This window comes from Salvia hispanica, chromosome 1, assembly GCF_029641045.1.
Source record: "Salvia hispanica isolate PSC_SH4W2 chromosome 1, Shi_PSC_v1, whole genome shotgun sequence".
Lineage (NCBI taxonomy): Eukaryota > Viridiplantae > Streptophyta > Magnoliopsida > Lamiales > Lamiaceae > Salvia > Salvia hispanica.
Genome location: NC_142692.1, coordinates 13,136,930 through 13,155,985, shown reverse-complemented (window position 1 = coordinate 13,155,985; position 19,056 = coordinate 13,136,930). Strand labels below are relative to the sequence as shown.

Sequence of the window (19,056 nt, the reverse complement as noted above, 5' to 3'; positions counted from 1 at the left end):
TGTAGTCTGTTGGTTAATAGTGTTTCTAAGAGCATCCGCAATAGCGGACTAGCGTACTCCCTAGCCGCACGAAGTAAATGGTTCTATAATTCGTGGACAACTCAAAAAGACAAAATGGTTCTACAATTGGTGGACAGAGCGAGTACATGAATTGTAGTCTGTTGGTTAATAGTGCTTCTAAGAGCATCCGCAATAGCGGACTAGCCGACTCCCTAGCCACCTACGTGCGGCTAGGGAGTTCGTCTTGTCCGATATTGGGCTCGGCGAACGCGACGGACCAAAAACCAACGCCCTAGAGCTAGGGCGCGGACAAGAGCGGCTAACCGATTTTTTATATTTGTCTTTTTTCTCTCTAAAATATCATATTCCTATTTCATTTTTTTCAATGTTTTTTTTTCTCCAATTCATTTTGTTGTTGTTTTTGGTGTTTTTTTTCTCGGGAGGGCTAGGGCGTCGACTAGTCCTAATGCTAGCCTATTACTGGGTTGTTGGAAGTCCTGATCATGTGGCAGGCTGTGTGAAGTCCTAGTGATGTGGCAGAAGGTGTTTGTGACTAGTCCTAATGCTAGCTTATTGGCTAATCCGTGCTATTGCGGATGCTCTAATTTACTATCTCTGTTTCCAATTAAATGTCTCATTTTTGATCGGTGTGTATTTTAAGAAATTATTTAACTTTGTTAGTAAAAGTGGGTTGAAAAAGTTGCTGGAATGTGCGCGCTATTTTTATAAATTAATTTTAGAGTAAAGGTCAAAATTGGTCCTGAACATATGACCATTTTACCTTTTTGGTCCTAAACATTATCTTTTGGATTTTTTTGGTCCTAAACATATGAGAATTTGATCATTTTGGTCCTCTGTTAACTTTTCCGTTAAAAACTAACGGTCAACGGATTTAAATCCGATTTTGACCAAATTTAAGTTTTAATTCTGTTTTTTAACTCCTTAATTAAAAACCCTAACTATTATTAAAAATATTCTTTTAAATAAAATTAGAAATTATGAGAAATTGTTGTAAAACTCAAAATACGATTTTTCATTCTCAAACCACAAAACGTCTTGCTCTCTCAAGCTTTCACTTCGATCATTTCTTCTTCCAATCGGCGACGGTGAATCCAGGCAGACGACGGCGAATCGAAGGTAGACACGACGGAATCCTTCTCCACGAACCCTATTTTCTCGGAATCCTAATCGAAGCAATCGCGAAACCCTAATCGAAGATAATCGAAGCAATCGCGACAATGAAGAGGAAGAAGGATCTACACATGCATGGAGCTCCTCCGGATCCGCCTCCTCGGACTGGAAATCCGCCTCCTCCCACTGGAAATCGGCAGCTACCACCACTTGCCCCTCAAAATCAACCCCGACCACGTAATCCAATGGCACCGACGACTGCTTATTGTGCAGGTGAAACTTTTAATCAAATGTGCTTGGAAATCAGTCTCGTTTTATACATATTAGGGCTCGACTGTTTTGGTTTTGTAAAGCATTTCACTTTTTAAATCAATCTAATTAAATGTGCTTGGAAATCCACAAACTTTCGTTGTTTGTTGTGGATTTTTATTAGGGAATGTGTAGATTGTGGGTTTGGGGGACATGTGGTTTTGTAGTTTGTTGTGGTCCTTTGTTTGTTGTGTGTTGTGGTCCACACGCATGAATATGAGTATTTTTATTGGGATTGGATGCTTTCCCAGCTTTTAACCAAATAGGGGTGTGGATTTGCATTGTTTTTTTCTTTTTCTGTTTCCAGTTCGTGGTGAGGTCAAATACTTGTGCTTGGGGAACATGTGTGGCTTATTTTTTTGGTGATGGGGTCAAATACTTGTGCTGGGGGGACATATTTAGTTTAGTTTTTTGGTGGTGGGGTCAAATACTTGGGATTTATTCTTTTTTATTTGCTGCAGTTCCTTTTTTTACTGTGATTTCTGTGTTAAATGTATTTTTGGGATCAGATTAACTGTTTTTTGGATTCCTGAATACAATTAAACTTAAGGATTTGGTTTGTAAACTGAGGGATATGAGGGTATATTTGGTTCAAGTAAAAAGATGAAGGATTTGAGAATACCTATTATGTGCACATCAGTATCTGGTTGCCTCTGGGTTCTGAATTTGTATATATCAGCATTAGTTTAGTTTTTAAATTGTTTAGGGTTCATGATCACAAGACTGAAAAATTAGTGAAATAGCAGTAATAAAATTTAAAAAAAATCTTTGATAGGATCATTTATGATGGCTTTGCCCAGAAGCACTATATATACAACAATAGTTTGGTGCATTTTCTCAACTCACAATCAGTGAGAGATCTATCTTCTCTGTTTTCCAGAGGCTTCACTCCCTTTCCCTTAGTTTAGTTTTTCGTTGGACTGTGTTCAAAATGCTGGGCTTGTTTCTGCTGATATTTTACTTATTTATTTGGAAGACTAGGAATGTGTGTATGTATTTATTTTTCTGATTTTATTTTGTTTTTTGGGTTTGTTTGTTGTACTTAATTTGATCTACTTGCACTACATATGGAAATTTTACAACAAGGCTGCATTATTCCGGTGTGATGGTGGAATCTAATGGAAAGCACTATGTTGGTGGGAAGGTACAGATGATAGACAATTGTGACCCTGATAAATGGTCTAAATTGGAGGTAGATGATGTCTTAGAGAAACTTGGTATTGATGTGAGTAAGTTAGAGTATTACTACTTGAACCCTGGGATGAGATTAGATGACGGGTTGTTGAGGTTGTTTGACAACCTCTTAGCGGTGGAGATGGCTGAAATTGGGGTTCAAAATGAGGTAGTTGATGTATATGTTGTCGAAGCAAATTAGGTTTTGGAAAGTCAAATAACACAGGAGGTTGAAGTTGGTGGTGTGAGTGGATTAGATGATATGGGTGTGGGTACTGTGAGTGTTGATATGAGTGATAAGTATGATGACATAGTGCACTTAGATTTTGAGGGATGTGAATCTGGGGAGGGTGGTGAGTCTGAGGATGGTGAGATTGGGGTCGGAGAGGATTTTGAGGGATGTGAGTCTGGGAAGGGTGGTGAGAAGGAGAAGGAGAAGGGGAAGGCAAAGGCTTCTGCGAAGGGGAAGGGGAAAGTGAATGAAATTGTTGAAGATGATCCAGCCAAGGATCCTTCCTTCATCGATAGTGACTACGACCTTAGTGACCATGAGGAAGATGCTATCATGGCCCTTCAAGTAGAAGGGTGGAAGAAGGCTGTCGATGAGATTGTAACTGTCCACATGGGTGATACTAGTGATAGTGACCACCTCCCTAGTGAGTCACCAAGTTCAGCAAGCGAAGCTGAGAATGAGCATGATAACAGCAATAAAATTGTGTCGAGAAGATATATGGTAGCAACCGATTTCAATGATCCCAGATGGGAAGGTGGGATTCGGTTCAATTGCAAGGAAGACTTCATTGACCTAATCCGTCATCAAGGAGTGTTGCATGGAAAGAAATTGAGATTGAAGAAGAATGACAAAATTCGGTGCGTCGCGCACTGTAGAGGGGTGATTAGAAGCAAGAAGAATTATGGATGTCCATGGTTTGTGCAGATTTCGTATAAGGACAAACTTGGTTTTTGGCAGATTTCCAGACTCCGCAATCAACACAAATGTGGCGGGGTGTCGTTTAACCATGGATGTGCGAATTCCAAGTATTTAAGCAAAAAATACAAGGAAGATATTCGGGTGTTTCCTAGTATGTCTGTGGGGCAGTTTATCGAGAAGTTCCATTGCGATATGAAGATAACCATTTCTTGTGGAAAAGCAAAGCGGGCTATGCAGCAAGCACGAAAGCTAGTTGAGGTGGACTTGGTGCGACAATATAGGAGATTGCACGACTATAGGGCTGAGATTTTAAGGAGCAACCCGGGAAGTACGGTTGTGTTGTCGACCCTGAAGGGGTTGGCAGCGGAAGCGCATTCATAAATCAATTACATAATAATCAGATCTATTTAGCGGATTATTTAGACAAATTCTATTCGCGTAATCATCTCACGTATCATGCTCATAACTCAAATAATCACATGCTTTAAATTAAATGAAATCTAAAACATGCTGTTCTAGGGTTTAGCCATTATACCTTGATGATTCTCCAAAGAATCGAAGATAGCTAGCGCCTTCTCCTCGTGAAGATCTTTAGTACAAAACCACGGATCTTCTGACTGGTTCCCGGACTGTGAACTGATATCAGGGTGGGCTGATCTCACCAGCGTACTAGGACTTAAATAGAGAAGACAGAAATCCTTTCCCACGGAGGAGAAAAATTCGACCCCTCCTAGGATTAGAGAGGGCCGAAAATTTTGAGAAAAAAAACAAGTGTATTTTCTGTCTCCTTTATTCTCCTATTTATAATAAGTCACATATTGGGCCTAGACAGGGATCTATGGAAGGCTTTGGATATGGGCTCCTCCAATTAGCTTTTTACTAATTAAATTAAACCCAATTTAATATAAGCTTAAAATTGGAATATTACGAGCAGCCACTACAGAAGTAATACTGCACTCCCCATCCAAATCCGAAATTACAAGTACTTCGGGTTTCCAATACTTTATATTTATTTCCCGCACTTAAGATAGAAACATCCATTAATTAATTATTGTCTGCTATGGACTTAATTAATTAATATCTTATTTATTCCAAGAGAGGACTCAGCAAGAAAATCTTATTTATTATTCATAGAGTAATTAAACTCCAACTAGCTAGGTTCCGAATAATAAAACCTTATTTCAAGCTTCTCTTGAGGATGTTATCAAACGAGACTCACCTCGCGCACGATTCAACATAATAGCAATCCTAGCACCGCTAGATACTATTCACCACTACCCAATATACCAGGCTTATTGGGTTACGAAAAACCCGCACCATTTGGTAAGTCAAAGTAGTGCATAATCAATACCGTATGCTCAATGCTAACGTACATTGATTTAGAAATAATTTACGAGACCTCGTCTTTCAGTAGATAGCATAAAGACTGTCTCGCTGTTAGATCCATTCAGTGCTATACCACACCAACGTCATCTTATTTCAGTAAGGCTTAGAAATAATCGGACTGACATTGCAACCTTTCACGATAGGTAGTCTAAGCCTATCTAGGTTGTGAAATTCTTCTTTTTCTTTGTTTAGAACTGACCGTGTTACCTTAAAGTGGACGACGCCCACAACCGGTCTACTAAAACAAAGACTTAGACTTTGTTAAATTACTTATACATTTAAATATGCAATTAACATCCATTAAATGTAAAATATAACAACATTATGACAAAAATAATCTGTTTATTCATTTGGAAAATAAAATAAGAGTTTTAACAGTATTCAATCACTCGAAAGGTGATTTCTAGTATACAAACTCTAACAATCTCCCACTTATACTCAAAACAGCTTTCGAGTATACAAAAAATTGTGCACTACGTCTAATTCTCCCACTTGTACTGAAAGCGAGTTGAGGTCTCGAGCGAGTCGAACTCCCATTCCTTCTACATGGCGTTCGAACGGTTTGACCGCCAATGCCTTAGTGAAGGGATCTGCCAGGTTGTTCTCTGACGCAATCTTGACCACTTGTATGTCTCCTCTCTGCACTATATCTCTGATGATATGATACTTCCTCTCAATGTGTTTGCTCGCTTTGTGAGCTCTTGGTTCCTTCGAATTAGCCACAACACCAGAATTGTCACAATAAATGGTGATGCTCTTGGGCAGATTCGTAACCACACCTAAGTCCATAAGAAAGTTCTTGAGCCATACAGCCTCCTTTGCAGCCTCCGAAGCGGCCACATATTCGGCTTCCATGGTAGAGTCTGCAATGCATTTCTGCTTTACACTCTTCCAAATCACGGCTCCACCTCCTAAGGTAAACACATAGCCAGAAGTAGATTTCCTCGAGTCCTGATCAGCTTGAAAGTCTGAATCAGTATATCCCAAAGGGCATAGCTCGCCTGCTTTGTAAACTAGAACATAGTCCTTAGTCCGTTTAAGGTACTTGAGTATGTTCTTTACTGCAGTCCAATGTCCTTGGCCAGGATTTGATTGATATCTTGCTACCATGCCAACAGCAAAGCAAATATCGGGTCTTGTACAAAGCATAGCATACATGAGACTACCAACAGCCGAGGCGTATGGTATCCTTCTCATCTCTGCTATCTCAGATGCTGTCTTAGGACACATCTCTTGAGATAAATGGATGCCATGTCTAAAAAGTAAGAAACCTTTCTTGGCATCTTGCATGCTAAAGCGACTAAGTACAGTGTCGATGTAGGGTTCTTGGGATAAGCACAACATTCTTTTCTCACGATCCCTAAGGACTTTGATGCCTAGAATGTGTCCCGCGTCTCCCATATCCTTCATCTCGAACTGGTTCGACAACCAAGTTCGTACTGATGACAACATCTTTTTATTGTTTCCAATTAGAAGAATGTCATCTACATATAAAACTAAGAACACCACATTCCCTTTTTCTACCTTCTTGTACACGCAGCTCTCGTTAGGGCATTTTTCGAATCCAAACTTATTAACAGTTTGATCGAAACACTGATTCCATGATCTAGATGCTTGCTTGAGGCCATAAATGGCTTTCTTAAGCTTCCAAACCATGTGCTCTTTGCCCTTGACGGCATAACCCTCGGGTTGTTCCATGTAGATGGTCTCCTCAAGACTGCCGTTCAAGAACGCAGTCTTAACGTCCATCTGCCATACATCCCAATCCATGTAAGCTGCAATAGACAATAGTATTCGGATCGATTTGAGCATGGCCACTGGGGAGAAGGTCTCGTCGTAATCGACACCTTCCTTTTGGGTATACCCCTTAGCCACTAGTCTTGCCTTGAAGACTTTAACTCGTCCATCGGGTCCACGTTTACGTTTGTATATCCATTTGCTCCCAATGGCAGTACAACCTTCGGGTAGGACGGACAAATCATAGACGTCTTTGTCTATCATAGATTGTAGTTCCGAATCCATTGCTTTCACCCATTCGCAATGATCGATATCCGCCTGCGCCTCTGCTAAATTCCAGGGATCTGGTACACTACTGTCCGAGGAGTGATCCATAGATTCTCCCAAACCAATGTACCTTTCGGGCTCATGAGAGACCCTCCCACTGCGGCGCGGCACTACAATGTTAGGTGTAGAAGTTGAAGGTTCGGGAATTGGTTGTACTAATGGTACGTGTTCTTGGTTAATGGAACTTGTGACTGAAGTGAGCTCATCAAGAGCTACCTCACTGCTGGGTTTATGATTCATAACAAAGTCTTCCTCTAAGAATGTCGCGTGAGTACTCACAATGACTTTCTTGTCTCGGAGACTATAGAATTCATAAGCTTTCGAACCTTTGGGGTAGCCTATAAACAAACATACCTCTGTCCTTGAGCCCAGCTTAGTTGGATCCTTTTCCAAAACATGAGCTGGACACCCCCATATCTTGAGATGTTCTAGATTAGGCTTACGCCCGGTCCACAACTCATATGGAGTAGCAGGAACAGATTTTGACGGTAAATTGTCTAAAATATGACTCGCGGAAAGCAAGGCATGTCCCCAAAACGAAATAGGCAGTCGTGCATAACTCATCATCGATCGGACCATATTTAACAAGGTCCTATTCCTTCTTTCAGCTACGCCATTCTGCTGAGGTGTGCCCGGCGCAGTCGTTTGGGATTCAATTCCCTCTACTGATAAGTAGTCCAAAAACTCGGCACTGAGGTATTCACCTCCACGATCAGATCGCAGGCTCTTGATACGTTTTCCATGATGCGTCTCAGCATAAGCCTTAAACTCCTTGAACTTGTCAAAAGCTTCAGACTTAAAGCGCATCAAATAAACATATCCAACTTTCGAGTAATCACCAATAAAAGTGATGAAATAGCGAAAGCCGCCTCTTGCCTCGGTTGACATTGGTCCACACACATCAGTATGAACGAGTTCTAGTGCTTCCTTGGCCCTATTTCCTTTCACTCTAAAAGGTCTCTTGGTCATCTTGCCTTCCAAACAGGATTCGCACGTGGAAAATGATTCAGTATCTAGCCCTTTAAGAAGGTCTTGATCCACAAGTGTTTGAATCCTCCTTTGGTTGGCATGACCAAGTCTAAGGTGCCATAAGTACGTTTCGTTCATTGAACTTGAAGGTTCTTTTCTTTTCTTTGAAATTTTCGATGCATTATTGAGTTCTAATTTGCGATCATTATATTGTGTAGATACGATTGTGTACAGATTGTTTTCCATGATACCACGACAGATATAAGAACCATCTTTCTTAATAACACAACTGTCATTAAAAGAAATCGAATATCCATCAAAAACCAATTTAGAAACTGAAATTAAATTTCTTCTAAAAGAAGGTATCAACAAAACATTCTTCATAATCAAAAATCTATCACTACTAAAACGCAAATAAACGTCTCCCACTGCAACGGCCGCCACTTTAGTAGCGTCGCCCAGCTGAACTTCGATCTCTCCATCATATAGTCGTCTTGTCACCTGCATTAAGTCAGGATCAAAACAAATATGATCAGTAGCTCCAGTGTCAATAACCCAAGTATGAGAAGAAGTCGAAGCCAAACATGACTCAACAACTAAAGCTTGGTGCATACCTGTAGCCTTGCTCCTTTTAGGGCAATCTGGCTTCCAATGCCCCTTCTCTCCACACTTGAAACACTTTCCGGTTTGCTTCTTTTCCCGACCTCCTCCTTTTCTTTCCCTTAGCATCTTTAGGTGCAACTTGGTTTGTCACTTTCTTCTTTCCTGCGCCAGGCCTAGGGCCAGAGGAACGATGTGACGAACTAACCATCGCAGCCTTAGCTTGGTTCATGAGATCTTCCGCCGACTGAAGTTCAGTCAACAACTCAGCCAAGGTGTAATTCCTTTTGTTCATCTCAAAGTTGAGCTTGAACTGTTGGAAGCTAGGGGGCAGACTCTGAAGGATAATAGTAACTTGGGACTCGGCATCAATGACGCCTCCCAAAACCTCAATTTGATTGAGGTGGCTCATCATCTCGAGGACATGGTCCCTCACAGACGAGCCTTCCTTCATAGACTTGCACATGATACTCCGAAAGGCTTGAGACTTAGCCGTTCGATTCTGAGTACCAAAAAGATTCGTGAGATTTTCCATAATCTCGGTGGCAGTTGCCATGGCGGCATGCTGATGTCTAAGCACTGTTGACATGGAGGCCAACATATAACACTTAGCCATCTCATTCGCCTTGTGCCACCGTCTATGGGCATCTCGCGCAGCCTGCGCGGCGTTAGCCGCCGGCACTGGGGACCGAGGAGTAGTAAGCACAAACTTGTACTCATCAGCCGTGAGAACAATGTCCAAATTTTGTTTCCATTCTATGTAATTTTGGCCCTCGAGTTTGTTTTCTTTAAGAATTGCAGAAAGAGGATTGAGTGACATGTTGACGATTTAGGTTGCACTGCAATACAGAATTATTTACTATTTGTCATAAACTTATGTGAAGAAATTGAGTAGGTTAAACCATAAAACTTTTCAAATTCTTACAACTGTAAAATTAAAATTTTGTACCCTCAAGCAGAGGTCAATACGCATTAAAATCTTAACATTTTTACTGGTCACAACACCGACGAATAGTCCAGAGACCGCAGCACGGGATGGCCGCCAAATGTTGCCTAAGCACGACCATCAGATTTAGCATTACAGAATCTCGTTTCTACAACACACTCCCATAACAATGCTCGTGCGTTGATAACAAGACCAAGCTATCTCGTAAATTCTGTTTGAACTTCTGAAACTTGTAATTTCTTAGGATTATTGTCCCCACAGCATGGGTGGCGATAATATTAGAAACCACTTTCTAGTCCATACTATTTACAAATGAGAAGTCCACCTATACGAACTCGCTATTTCTTAGGATTATTGTCCCCACAGCATGGGTGGCGATAATATTAGAAATTAGCTTCATAAGTTGTGGACCAATCGATGGAGACCATATACAAACATAGTTCGTAATTATCGCTTAGATATTTAAGTTATGGTTTTTTCATTAATTATCCTTAGCCTTAGTGCAGATTAAAGGCTTAATTAAATTCTGTTGGTATTTAATTGACTGGATAATTAAATCTTTTATAATCTTTTAAACATCTTATTAAAGGATAATATATTAATTACTAAAGATTAATCCATATTCATGTCTTCTATAAGATTTATCTAAAATAATTAATTATTTATATCTTTTACGGACATGAATAAATAATCTTAAATTAATTCCTTATTAAGATTGGGAAGAGAATATATTTTATTATTTAATGAAATCTTACATATCTATCCTAATTAGGATTCTAGATATATAATATAATTTAGGAAACTATTTAATTATTCTTATCTATATCATCTAGGATATAAAATATTCATAGATATAGAAAATAATCAAAATATTCCTAAAATCTAGGGAAATCTTCCCATAATATTTTATTTCAATTAAATAATAGTATTTTAAAGATTTCTATTAATTTAGGAATTAAATAATCATTAAAAAAATAAGATTTCATCGATATCTCGTCGCACGAGGTTCGCACGCACGACGAACAACGAAATCACACCGGGGTGGATCCGCCGGGACGGCGACTTCGCCGCCCAGCCACCGCCGGCAGCCCGCGCTAAGTGCGGCTGCTCCCGCTATTCCCACTGTGGCGCGAAAGCGCCGCTTTCTCCTTCCATCGACGTCCGCCACAGAGCGGCTAACGCCGCGCCTTACTGGCGGACTCCCGCCGTCGCCTGCGACATGCTGCCGGGTTGCAGCGGCCACCGCACAAGGCAGAGCCACTCCCAATCGGCGTCGCGCAACTTGGGTCGAACTAGGGCTAGGGTTAGGTTAGGGTTAGGGTTTCTTGGCCGGAAGGAATACCGCCGCTGCTCTCGAACGAGCAGCGGCTACCGTCTACCTCCGCGACCGTCGATCGCCGCGTGAATGGAGGAGCAGCCGTCGCGTTCTTGCCGGCGGCGCGGATGAGCCCACGATCGTGTTCGCGTCGCCGCATGATCGCATTCTAGCTCCTTTTCGATCGGCCCGTGAGTGCTCGGAGACTGCCGGTCCGGTGGTCACGCCGGCGGCGCACACGAGGCCACTCTCGCCCGTGCGTCGCCGGTCGATCACCCTTCATTCTCCCACTCGCTCGACAACCCTAATTGGATCGCGTGTCGCGCGATTCGTCTCGGCGCAAGTGCCGACGAATCGCACGTCTCTAGCGTTCCAAAAATTTGAGTTCTTTGTTTCGATAGTTCTTGGGTTCATCATGCATAAAAATATAACAACTAAAAACAAGAACATGCTTCGAAAACAAAAAGCGCATGCATACATGAATTTCGCGAAATTTAAATCCAAATAATCAGAGCCAAAGACTGGCTCTGATACCAATTGAAGGGGTTGGCAGCGGAAGCGCATTCATAAATCAATTACATAATAATCAGATCTATTTAGCGGATTATTTAGACAAATTCTATTCACGTAATCATCTCACGTATCATGCTCATAACTCAAATAATCACATGCTTTAAATTAAATGAAATCTAAAACATGCTGTTCTAGGGTTTAGCCATTATACCTTGATGATTCTCCAAAGAATCGAAGATAGCTAGTGCCTTCTCCTCGTGAAGATCTTTAGTACAAAACCACGGATCTTCTGACTGGTTCCCGGACTGTGAACTGATATCAGGGTGGGCTGATCTCACCAGCGCACTAGGACTTAAATAGAGAAGACAGAAATCCTTTCCCACGGAGGAGAAAAATTCGACCCCTCCTAGGATTAGAGAGGGCCGAAAATTTTGAAAAAAAAAACAAGTGTATTTTCTGTCTCCTTTATTCTCCTATTTATAATAAGTCACATATTGGGCCCAGACAGGGATCTATGGAAGGCTTTGGATACGGGCTCCTCCAATTAGCTTTTTACTAATTAAATTAAACCTAATTTAATATAAGCTTAAAATTGGAATATTACGAGCAGCCACTACAGAAGTAATACTGCACTCCCCATCCAAATTCGAAATTACAAGTACTTCGGGTTTCCAATACTTTATATTTATTTCCCGCACTTAAGATAGAAACATCCATTAATTAATTATTGTCTGCTATGGACTTAATTAATTAATATCTTATTTATTCCAAGGGAGGACTCAGCAAGAAAATCTTATTTATTATTCATAGAGTAATTAAACTCCAACTAGCTAGGTTCTGAATAATAAAACCTTATTTCAAGCTTCTCTTGAGGATGTTATCAAACGAGACTCACCTCGCGCACGATTCAACATAATAGCAATCCTAGCACCGCTAGATACTAATCACCACTACCCAATATACCAGGCTTATTGGGTTACGAAAAACCCGCACCATTTGGTAAGTCAAAGTAGTGCATAATCAATACCGTATGCTCAATGCTAACGTACATTGATTTAGAAATAATTTACGAGACCTCGTCTTTCAGTAGATAGCATAAAGACTGTCTCGCTGTTAGATCCATTCAGTGCTATACCACACCAACGTCATCTTATTTCAGTAAGGCTTAGAAATAATCGGACTGACATTGCAACCTTTCACGATAGGTAGTCTAAGCCTATCTAGGTTGTGAAATTCTTCTTTTTCTTTGTTTAGAACTGACCGTGTTACCTTAAAGTGGACGACGCCCACAACCGGTCTACTAAAACAAAGACTTAGACTTTGTTAAATTACTTATACATTTAAATATGCAATTAACATCCATTAAATGTAAAATATAACAACATTATGACAAAAATAATCTGTTTATTCATTTGGAAAATAAAATAAGAGTTTTAACAGTATTCAATCACTCGAAAGGTGATTTCTAGTATACAAACTCTAACAATCTCCCACTTATACTCAAAACAGCTTTCGAGTATACAAAAAATTGTGCACTACGTCTAATTCTCTTTTTTTTTTGCATATCTTTAAGCAATGGTGCTTTAGTTCTAGGAGTCAGCTAACTAATTTTACAATCAACATACATGTAGGTATACTGAACTGATGAGTTTTACTTTGTTTGATTTTGTTTCTTGGCAGGGGCTGATCGCCGCTATGAGGTCCTGTCTTGAGCATGCCGAACACTGGATGTGTGTCTGGCACATGCATAATAATTTTAAAAAACAGTTTCCTTCGGCCAAATTGAAGGGCAAAATCTGGGAGGCGGCTCGGGCAACCAACACTTACGGATTTGATAAAGCGATTTTGGAGATTAAGAAACAAAACCAGGCAGCTTACAAGTGGCTTATGGAGCATACAAGAAAGGAAAACTGGAGTCGAGCATTCTTTGGGTTCGATGCAAAGTGTGACATCCTTGTTAATAACATTTCATAATGTTATAACAAGGTGTTACTGTTCGCTCGAGAGAAGCCATTGTACACGATGCTAGAGTGCATCCGAATGTACCTCATGGATAGATTTACGACAAGGAGGAAGATGGGTGAGAGAATGGAGGATGCCTTTGGCCCGAAAATCCGTAAGAAGCTCGAGAAGGCCAAGGCCAAGATAGGTGAATGCATGGTCAGGGAGGCAGGGGAGTTGATCTACCAAGTGAACACAGCTCGAGATGAGCAGTTCGTGGTGGACCTGCGGAAACGAAGTTGCAGCTGCTGGCATGGATGTTGACAGGATTACCTTGTCCACATGCGATTGCCGCGATAGAGACGACGACGGAGAATGTCGACAACTTCGTATCTAGAATATACTCCAAGGAAACCTTCCAACATGTGTATGCACGGGTCATCTATCCGGTGCAGGGTCCACAGCTATGGACGAGGACTGCCCAACCGGATGTTGTACCACACGAGCTGACCAAGCTGCCAGGTCACCCAAAGGGTGCGAGAAAGAAGACCGTGCAAGAAGCCAAAGAAATTAACAGAGAGAAAGCTCGGGCAGCCCGATTTGTGAAGGTTAGAGAAGATGCTAGCGGATGCGTGACTCTGTCCCGGAAAGGGCTAATGACAGACTACAAATGCCGCCTTTGTGGTATCGTCGGCCACAACAAAATAAGCTGCCCCGAGCGTCAGCCAGCAGCTGGTGTCAGCAACCCGGGATCCACGACAGGTCTCGTTAAAGTTTGCAACATATTTCTAAACCTTTAATATAGTTTTCGCAGCCTATATTTCAATGGCTAATTGTATTTTATAAATGCAGGGAAGAAGCGCAAGCGATCTAGTGAAAAGCAAAAATGCGCATTGTGTCGCCAACCCGGTCACAATAGGGCACGCTGTCCAAGTACCATAGCTAACATGTTTGCCAATCCAGCCTCATCCTCGGTGATGGGTGACAACCAAGGCAGTTCATCTACTGTGAAGAAGTCATAAACAGTAGTGTGGTTTTAGTTTTTTGGGTATGGAAAGTGCATATTGGTCCTGAACATTAGCGAATTGTGTAACTTTTTGGTTTGGGCAGTGCCCATTGGTTTGTGGGGTTTATAAACTGTTAGCTTATTGTGTTTTGGTTTGGGAAGTGCATATTGGTCCTTAGCATATTCATGAATTGTGTAACTTTGTGGTGTGGGTAGTGCCCATTGGTTTGTTGGAATTCACAGCCTTTTTGTGGGAATTCATGAATAGTATGGTGCATTTCATTGTGAAGCCTTGTACATTTCATTTATGATTATGGTTTGTGTTTCATTTATGATTATTGTTGTCATTCTTAAGATATTTTAATAAGACATGTGATCCAACTACGCTCTAATATTTTTTTATGCAACAATTATAGCTTTTGCAATTGATATTTTTATGAAACAATGATAAAGTATCAGCATCTGTCTTTTTCATTGCCTTGAACTTGGGGATACATGCACTGCAAGTTTGTTGGCTGATTACAGATTCCAAGTTTGAAGAAATAGTTTGATAATACATCATTAGATCCTCACTTATTCCGACACACTAATATAAGATCTAATGTACTGTACACCACATTAATTGGTATCAGTAAGCAGCCCCAAGTAGAAGCACTTTGATGTGAATTTAAGAATCTGCGACAGGAAAAGCAGAGCCAATTCTGTTGCCGAGACGTAGCACTTGATATTCACAGGGTATGGACCAAGTTCTTTGGTTGTTGTCCCATTTATGAATGGTTGTTGTCCCCATTTAATTCTAAAGGAATTCAACTACTTATAGGACAAACATATTTACAATGAAGCAAAATAATCACACCCATCTCTCTAGTTCTCATTCCAAATGAATAACTCCAATAAACTATCGAAGGCAACATTGAGAAGATAATGAAAAAGTTAAGGAAACCGGGCGATATCGATCGACGTCCGAGTAAACGTTTGGAAACCGTTGTGGCATCAACAAGCGTCATGAAGCCAGAACTTAGACGAGAGAATGAGAAGCCAGAACCTAGACGAGAGAATGAGAAGGTCGATCATCAACTCCAAATCGAGATCAATCTGTTTGAGGAGATTTGTAATGCATCTATCCAATGATAAGTTCAATTTTTTTTGTGTAAATTGTAGCTTCCATTTCAAAGAAAACACATTTCAAATTTGAGATTACATAGCATTTCAGATTTCTGCCAAAATCCATAGATTACTTCACTCCACATTCATGCCAAAGACTACCAAATGCATACCTTACTGCCAAAAATCCATACATTACAGCCAAAAAATCCTTACTGCCATGATATTCAAACATTACTAAATCCATTGATGCCAAATAAAGCTTTTACACCATGATTCCACTCCACATTCATGCCAAAATACATACATTACTTCAACATCAAAATACAAGCCAACATCACAATAACCAAGAAACTAAATCCATACTTCACAACACTAGCTAATTTCTGTATGGCCTGTTTATTGTCATCGATCGATGCCAAAATCAAGCCTAAACTGTCACCATCCGTCTCTGCCAGTGTGGGCAATGATTCCACAGCATCGTCTTCTTCAATTGGTTCGATTGGTGAGCACCACTTGAAAAAAGTGCACTCTTTTTTCTCACAAACAAAGTAGAGCTTCCCCCTTGTAGGTTTTTCATGGCTTTAGACGATACGGAGGGAAGCAAGTCGACTGCAATTGCAATACTCGTACCGGAATCGAAGGTCACGTTGACCGCCGCCACTCGCGCCGGACCCTTTGCTCAAAGTCGTTCGCTCCATAACTAGGGTTTGAGAGGGAGAAGATGGAAGATGAGCGGAAGAGAAGGAAGAAGATGAAAGGTGGAAGAAACCCTCGTCGCGAAGAGAAGGAAGAAGAAGACGCGATGTGAAAAATAAGAAACGTAAAACAGAATTATTTAAAATATTTTTAGTTAAGGATTTAAAAAGATTTTTAAAAGATTTAAAAGAATATTTTTAATAATAGTTAGGGTTTTTAATTAAGGAGTTAAAAAACAAAATTAAAACTTAAATTGGTAAAAATCGGATTTAAATCCGTTGACCGTTAGTTTTTAACGGAAAAGCTAACAGAGGACCAAAATGATCAAATTCTCATATGTTCAGGACCAAAAAATCCAAAAGATAATGTTTAGGACCAAAAAGGTAAAATGACCATATGTTCAGGACCAATTTTGACCTTTACTCTTAATTTTATAATAAAATGTGAGTGAGAATAAGTTAGTGGATCCACCACTTTAAAAACATAAATATAGAAATGAAATATTTATTAGGAACCATTTAAATAAAGAAATTTGAGACATTTAATAGAGACTATTGGAGTAATTTTTTTCTAGAAAAAACAATTAACAACAAGAATCATAAATATCATTAAAATTTTTGGAGCCAGGTTGCGTAGCCTCATTGAATTGTTAGGTGATGATAGATAGGATAAGACTTTTGCCGCCATGTCATTATGCAAGATCTATGATAGTAGTAGTATGAAATATATGCTGACATGGCATTGCCATTTTCTTTTCAAATCATACCACTAATGTGATAGTGCGCAGACCAAATTCGGTCTGATCCATTATTCTTTAACCAATTATTTTAAAACAATAGTAATTTATAGAACAACAATAATTTAATTTCACTATAGGAATGACTTTATTCATAAAAATAATAACCATTTTAATTTATAATAACAGTCACTTTTAATTATAAGAATAACATCTTTGAATTCTTTTTGAAGTCGATGAGAGAAAGCTTATTTAAGTTTTTTTCTTGTATAATTATTTTTTATTTTTAAACTAGAAGTCTTCGGCAAAATTTTACTATGGAGCTATATATGCTACTCCGTATCAGTAAACGCCAAATAATATTGTAATCACATTCCAACGTGGCTTTTGTTGTGCGAATTTATGGTTTTTCTTAAATATTGCAAATAAATATACTAGTTGTAGATAAAAATAAAACACCCCATTGAATTTTATTAACAGCCGTATTTACTTAGAGCATGCTACATTAATCTCCTCACTTTATTGAATCTACTTTTCTTTAATAAACAATTACTCCGTATAATGTCCAACGGTAAATATGGCACCCAGATTCAATAAAAATCTTGATTATAGTCTAACAACTTCATTTAATAATAGGCTATATTTGCTTGCTTCCAAGAAGCATGTGAAAATAGCAACTTTAAATCACACTCACATAAATATATTTATGCCTCACAATTATAGCCTACGATGTTCGTTGCAACTGCACCACATCACATTCAACGCACTTTGAGAAATTGTTTCCTGACAAAAATCCAAGCAATGTAGAAACGGAAATAAAATAAAACATTGAAACAAAAAAAAAAAAAAAAAAAAAAAAAAAAAAACAGAAAATGAAATCGTAAACATGCCGCAATAAAAGCTAATCACTTCTTGAACTCTCTGGCCTTGTCTTCATGCACGAAGTCAAGCAAAACAGTGCTCTTGCATTTGGGGCATTTGGGATCATCTTCAAGCAGCATCACATACATCAAGCAGCGTGGGCACCCCACCACCATCATGTTGCTGCTGCTCTCGGGGCTGCTCGCCTCCCCATCCGGGCTCATCTCCCGGGAGACGCATGAGCTCTGTGGGGAAACCGACTCGTGGGGGGACCCCACTTGCCTCCGGGTCGGGGACAAGTTGAGTTTCAGCTCCAGCTTCGGGCTTTTGTCTTTGTAGCTCATTCTAATGGAACAGGATTACAAGAATTTGCTCCAAAATTGGATTAGCCTTGATTTTGTGATGTGACTTTCATGGATGGTTTGGGCTATTTATAGGAAAAACAGGACAGGTTTGCTTTAATGACTACTACTACTACTACTATAAGTTATTACTAACAGAAGTGGAGTGTAATGAAATGCAATTGAGAGAGACAGAGAGGGAGAAATGAATTGTAATAAAGAGGAGAGTGGTGGGGTAGGAAATGAGGGATTAAAAATCCCAAGCAGGAGAGGAATGTATTAATTATATATAGGTGAAAAGATCACAAGAAGTTTGCTGGCAGATTGAAAATTAGAGTAAATATTTGCAACCATAGTGTGTCTAATAGGCTTCACTAATTCAAGGCTGCAATTGTTGCCAACATATACTGTTCGAAGAAGCAATTAAATTGCCATTAAAAAGAGCTAACTGCCATCAGAACCCTCTTTATTAACTTTCACTATGTGTAGGTTACATGTACATAAATCTCTCTAGCCCCGTCTACCCATCTCGTTTATTTTCCAGGTTTTTTAGGTCCGGTTCTTGACAGCCCGGTTTCGAGCAAGAGACATACAGAATATAACTGCAGTACTCCTCTCATCAATGCCTATAGTTGCTAATCAAAAGAGCAGGTGTTGGTATGATTTTGCAGCCAATAAATCCACACACACCGTTACATTTATAGTCAAAGAGAAAATGAAAATAGACTTAAATTTCTAAGCAGAAGGTAGATGTGTGTTGGAAAGGCTCCAACTTTCTGCTATTATGCCCCCAACTATTTCTCATCTGCAGCAGAAATGAGTTGAATGTTTTTTTACAGATTGGCAGAGTTTAAAGCATTTACTTAGCCATTGATGAGCTTCATCAAAAATGGAGGGGTCTCACTTCAACTAATCCTATTTATGACTAATAGTACCATTTTTTTTTCTCAATTGGAAGAACAAATATACCACAGCAGCTTTGTTTTTTTTTTAACGTCCTAGAGTTGGGGCAAGTAGCATTTTAGGGCCAC

At 39.8% G+C, this 19,056-nt stretch overlaps 1 protein-coding gene and 1 pseudogene across 2 annotated transcripts; one reads left to right on the top strand and one right to left on the bottom strand.

Moving 5' to 3' along the window:
* Nucleotides 1-996: 996 nt before the first annotated feature.
* LOC125217757 (uncharacterized) lies at nucleotides 997-14,561 on the top strand. Of its 2 annotated transcripts, XR_016132901.1 has the most exons (3): nucleotides 997-1,404; nucleotides 13,018-14,040; nucleotides 14,131-14,561. XR_016132901.1 is itself a non-coding variant. In XM_089061682.1 (2 exons), exon 2 carries the CDS (start codon nucleotides 2,876-2,878, stop codon nucleotides 3,923-3,925), a length of 1,050 nt encoding a protein of 349 aa, XP_088917808.1. In that variant the 5' UTR covers nucleotides 1,002-1,404; nucleotides 2,527-2,875; the 3' UTR covers nucleotides 3,926-4,695. The 2 variants fall into 2 exon arrangements, 1 of the variants encoding a protein (XP_088917808.1); XM_089061682.1 differs by lacking the exons at nucleotides 13,018-14,040; nucleotides 14,131-14,561 and adding an exon at nucleotides 2,527-4,695 and having other exon boundaries at nucleotides 1,002-1,404.
* Nucleotides 14,562-17,728: 3,167 nt separating this feature from the next.
* On the bottom strand, nucleotides 17,729-18,028 carry LOC125221218 (protein GL2-INTERACTING REPRESSOR 1 pseudogene; annotated as a pseudogene).
* Between the last annotated feature and the right edge of the window lie 1,028 nt (nucleotides 18,029-19,056).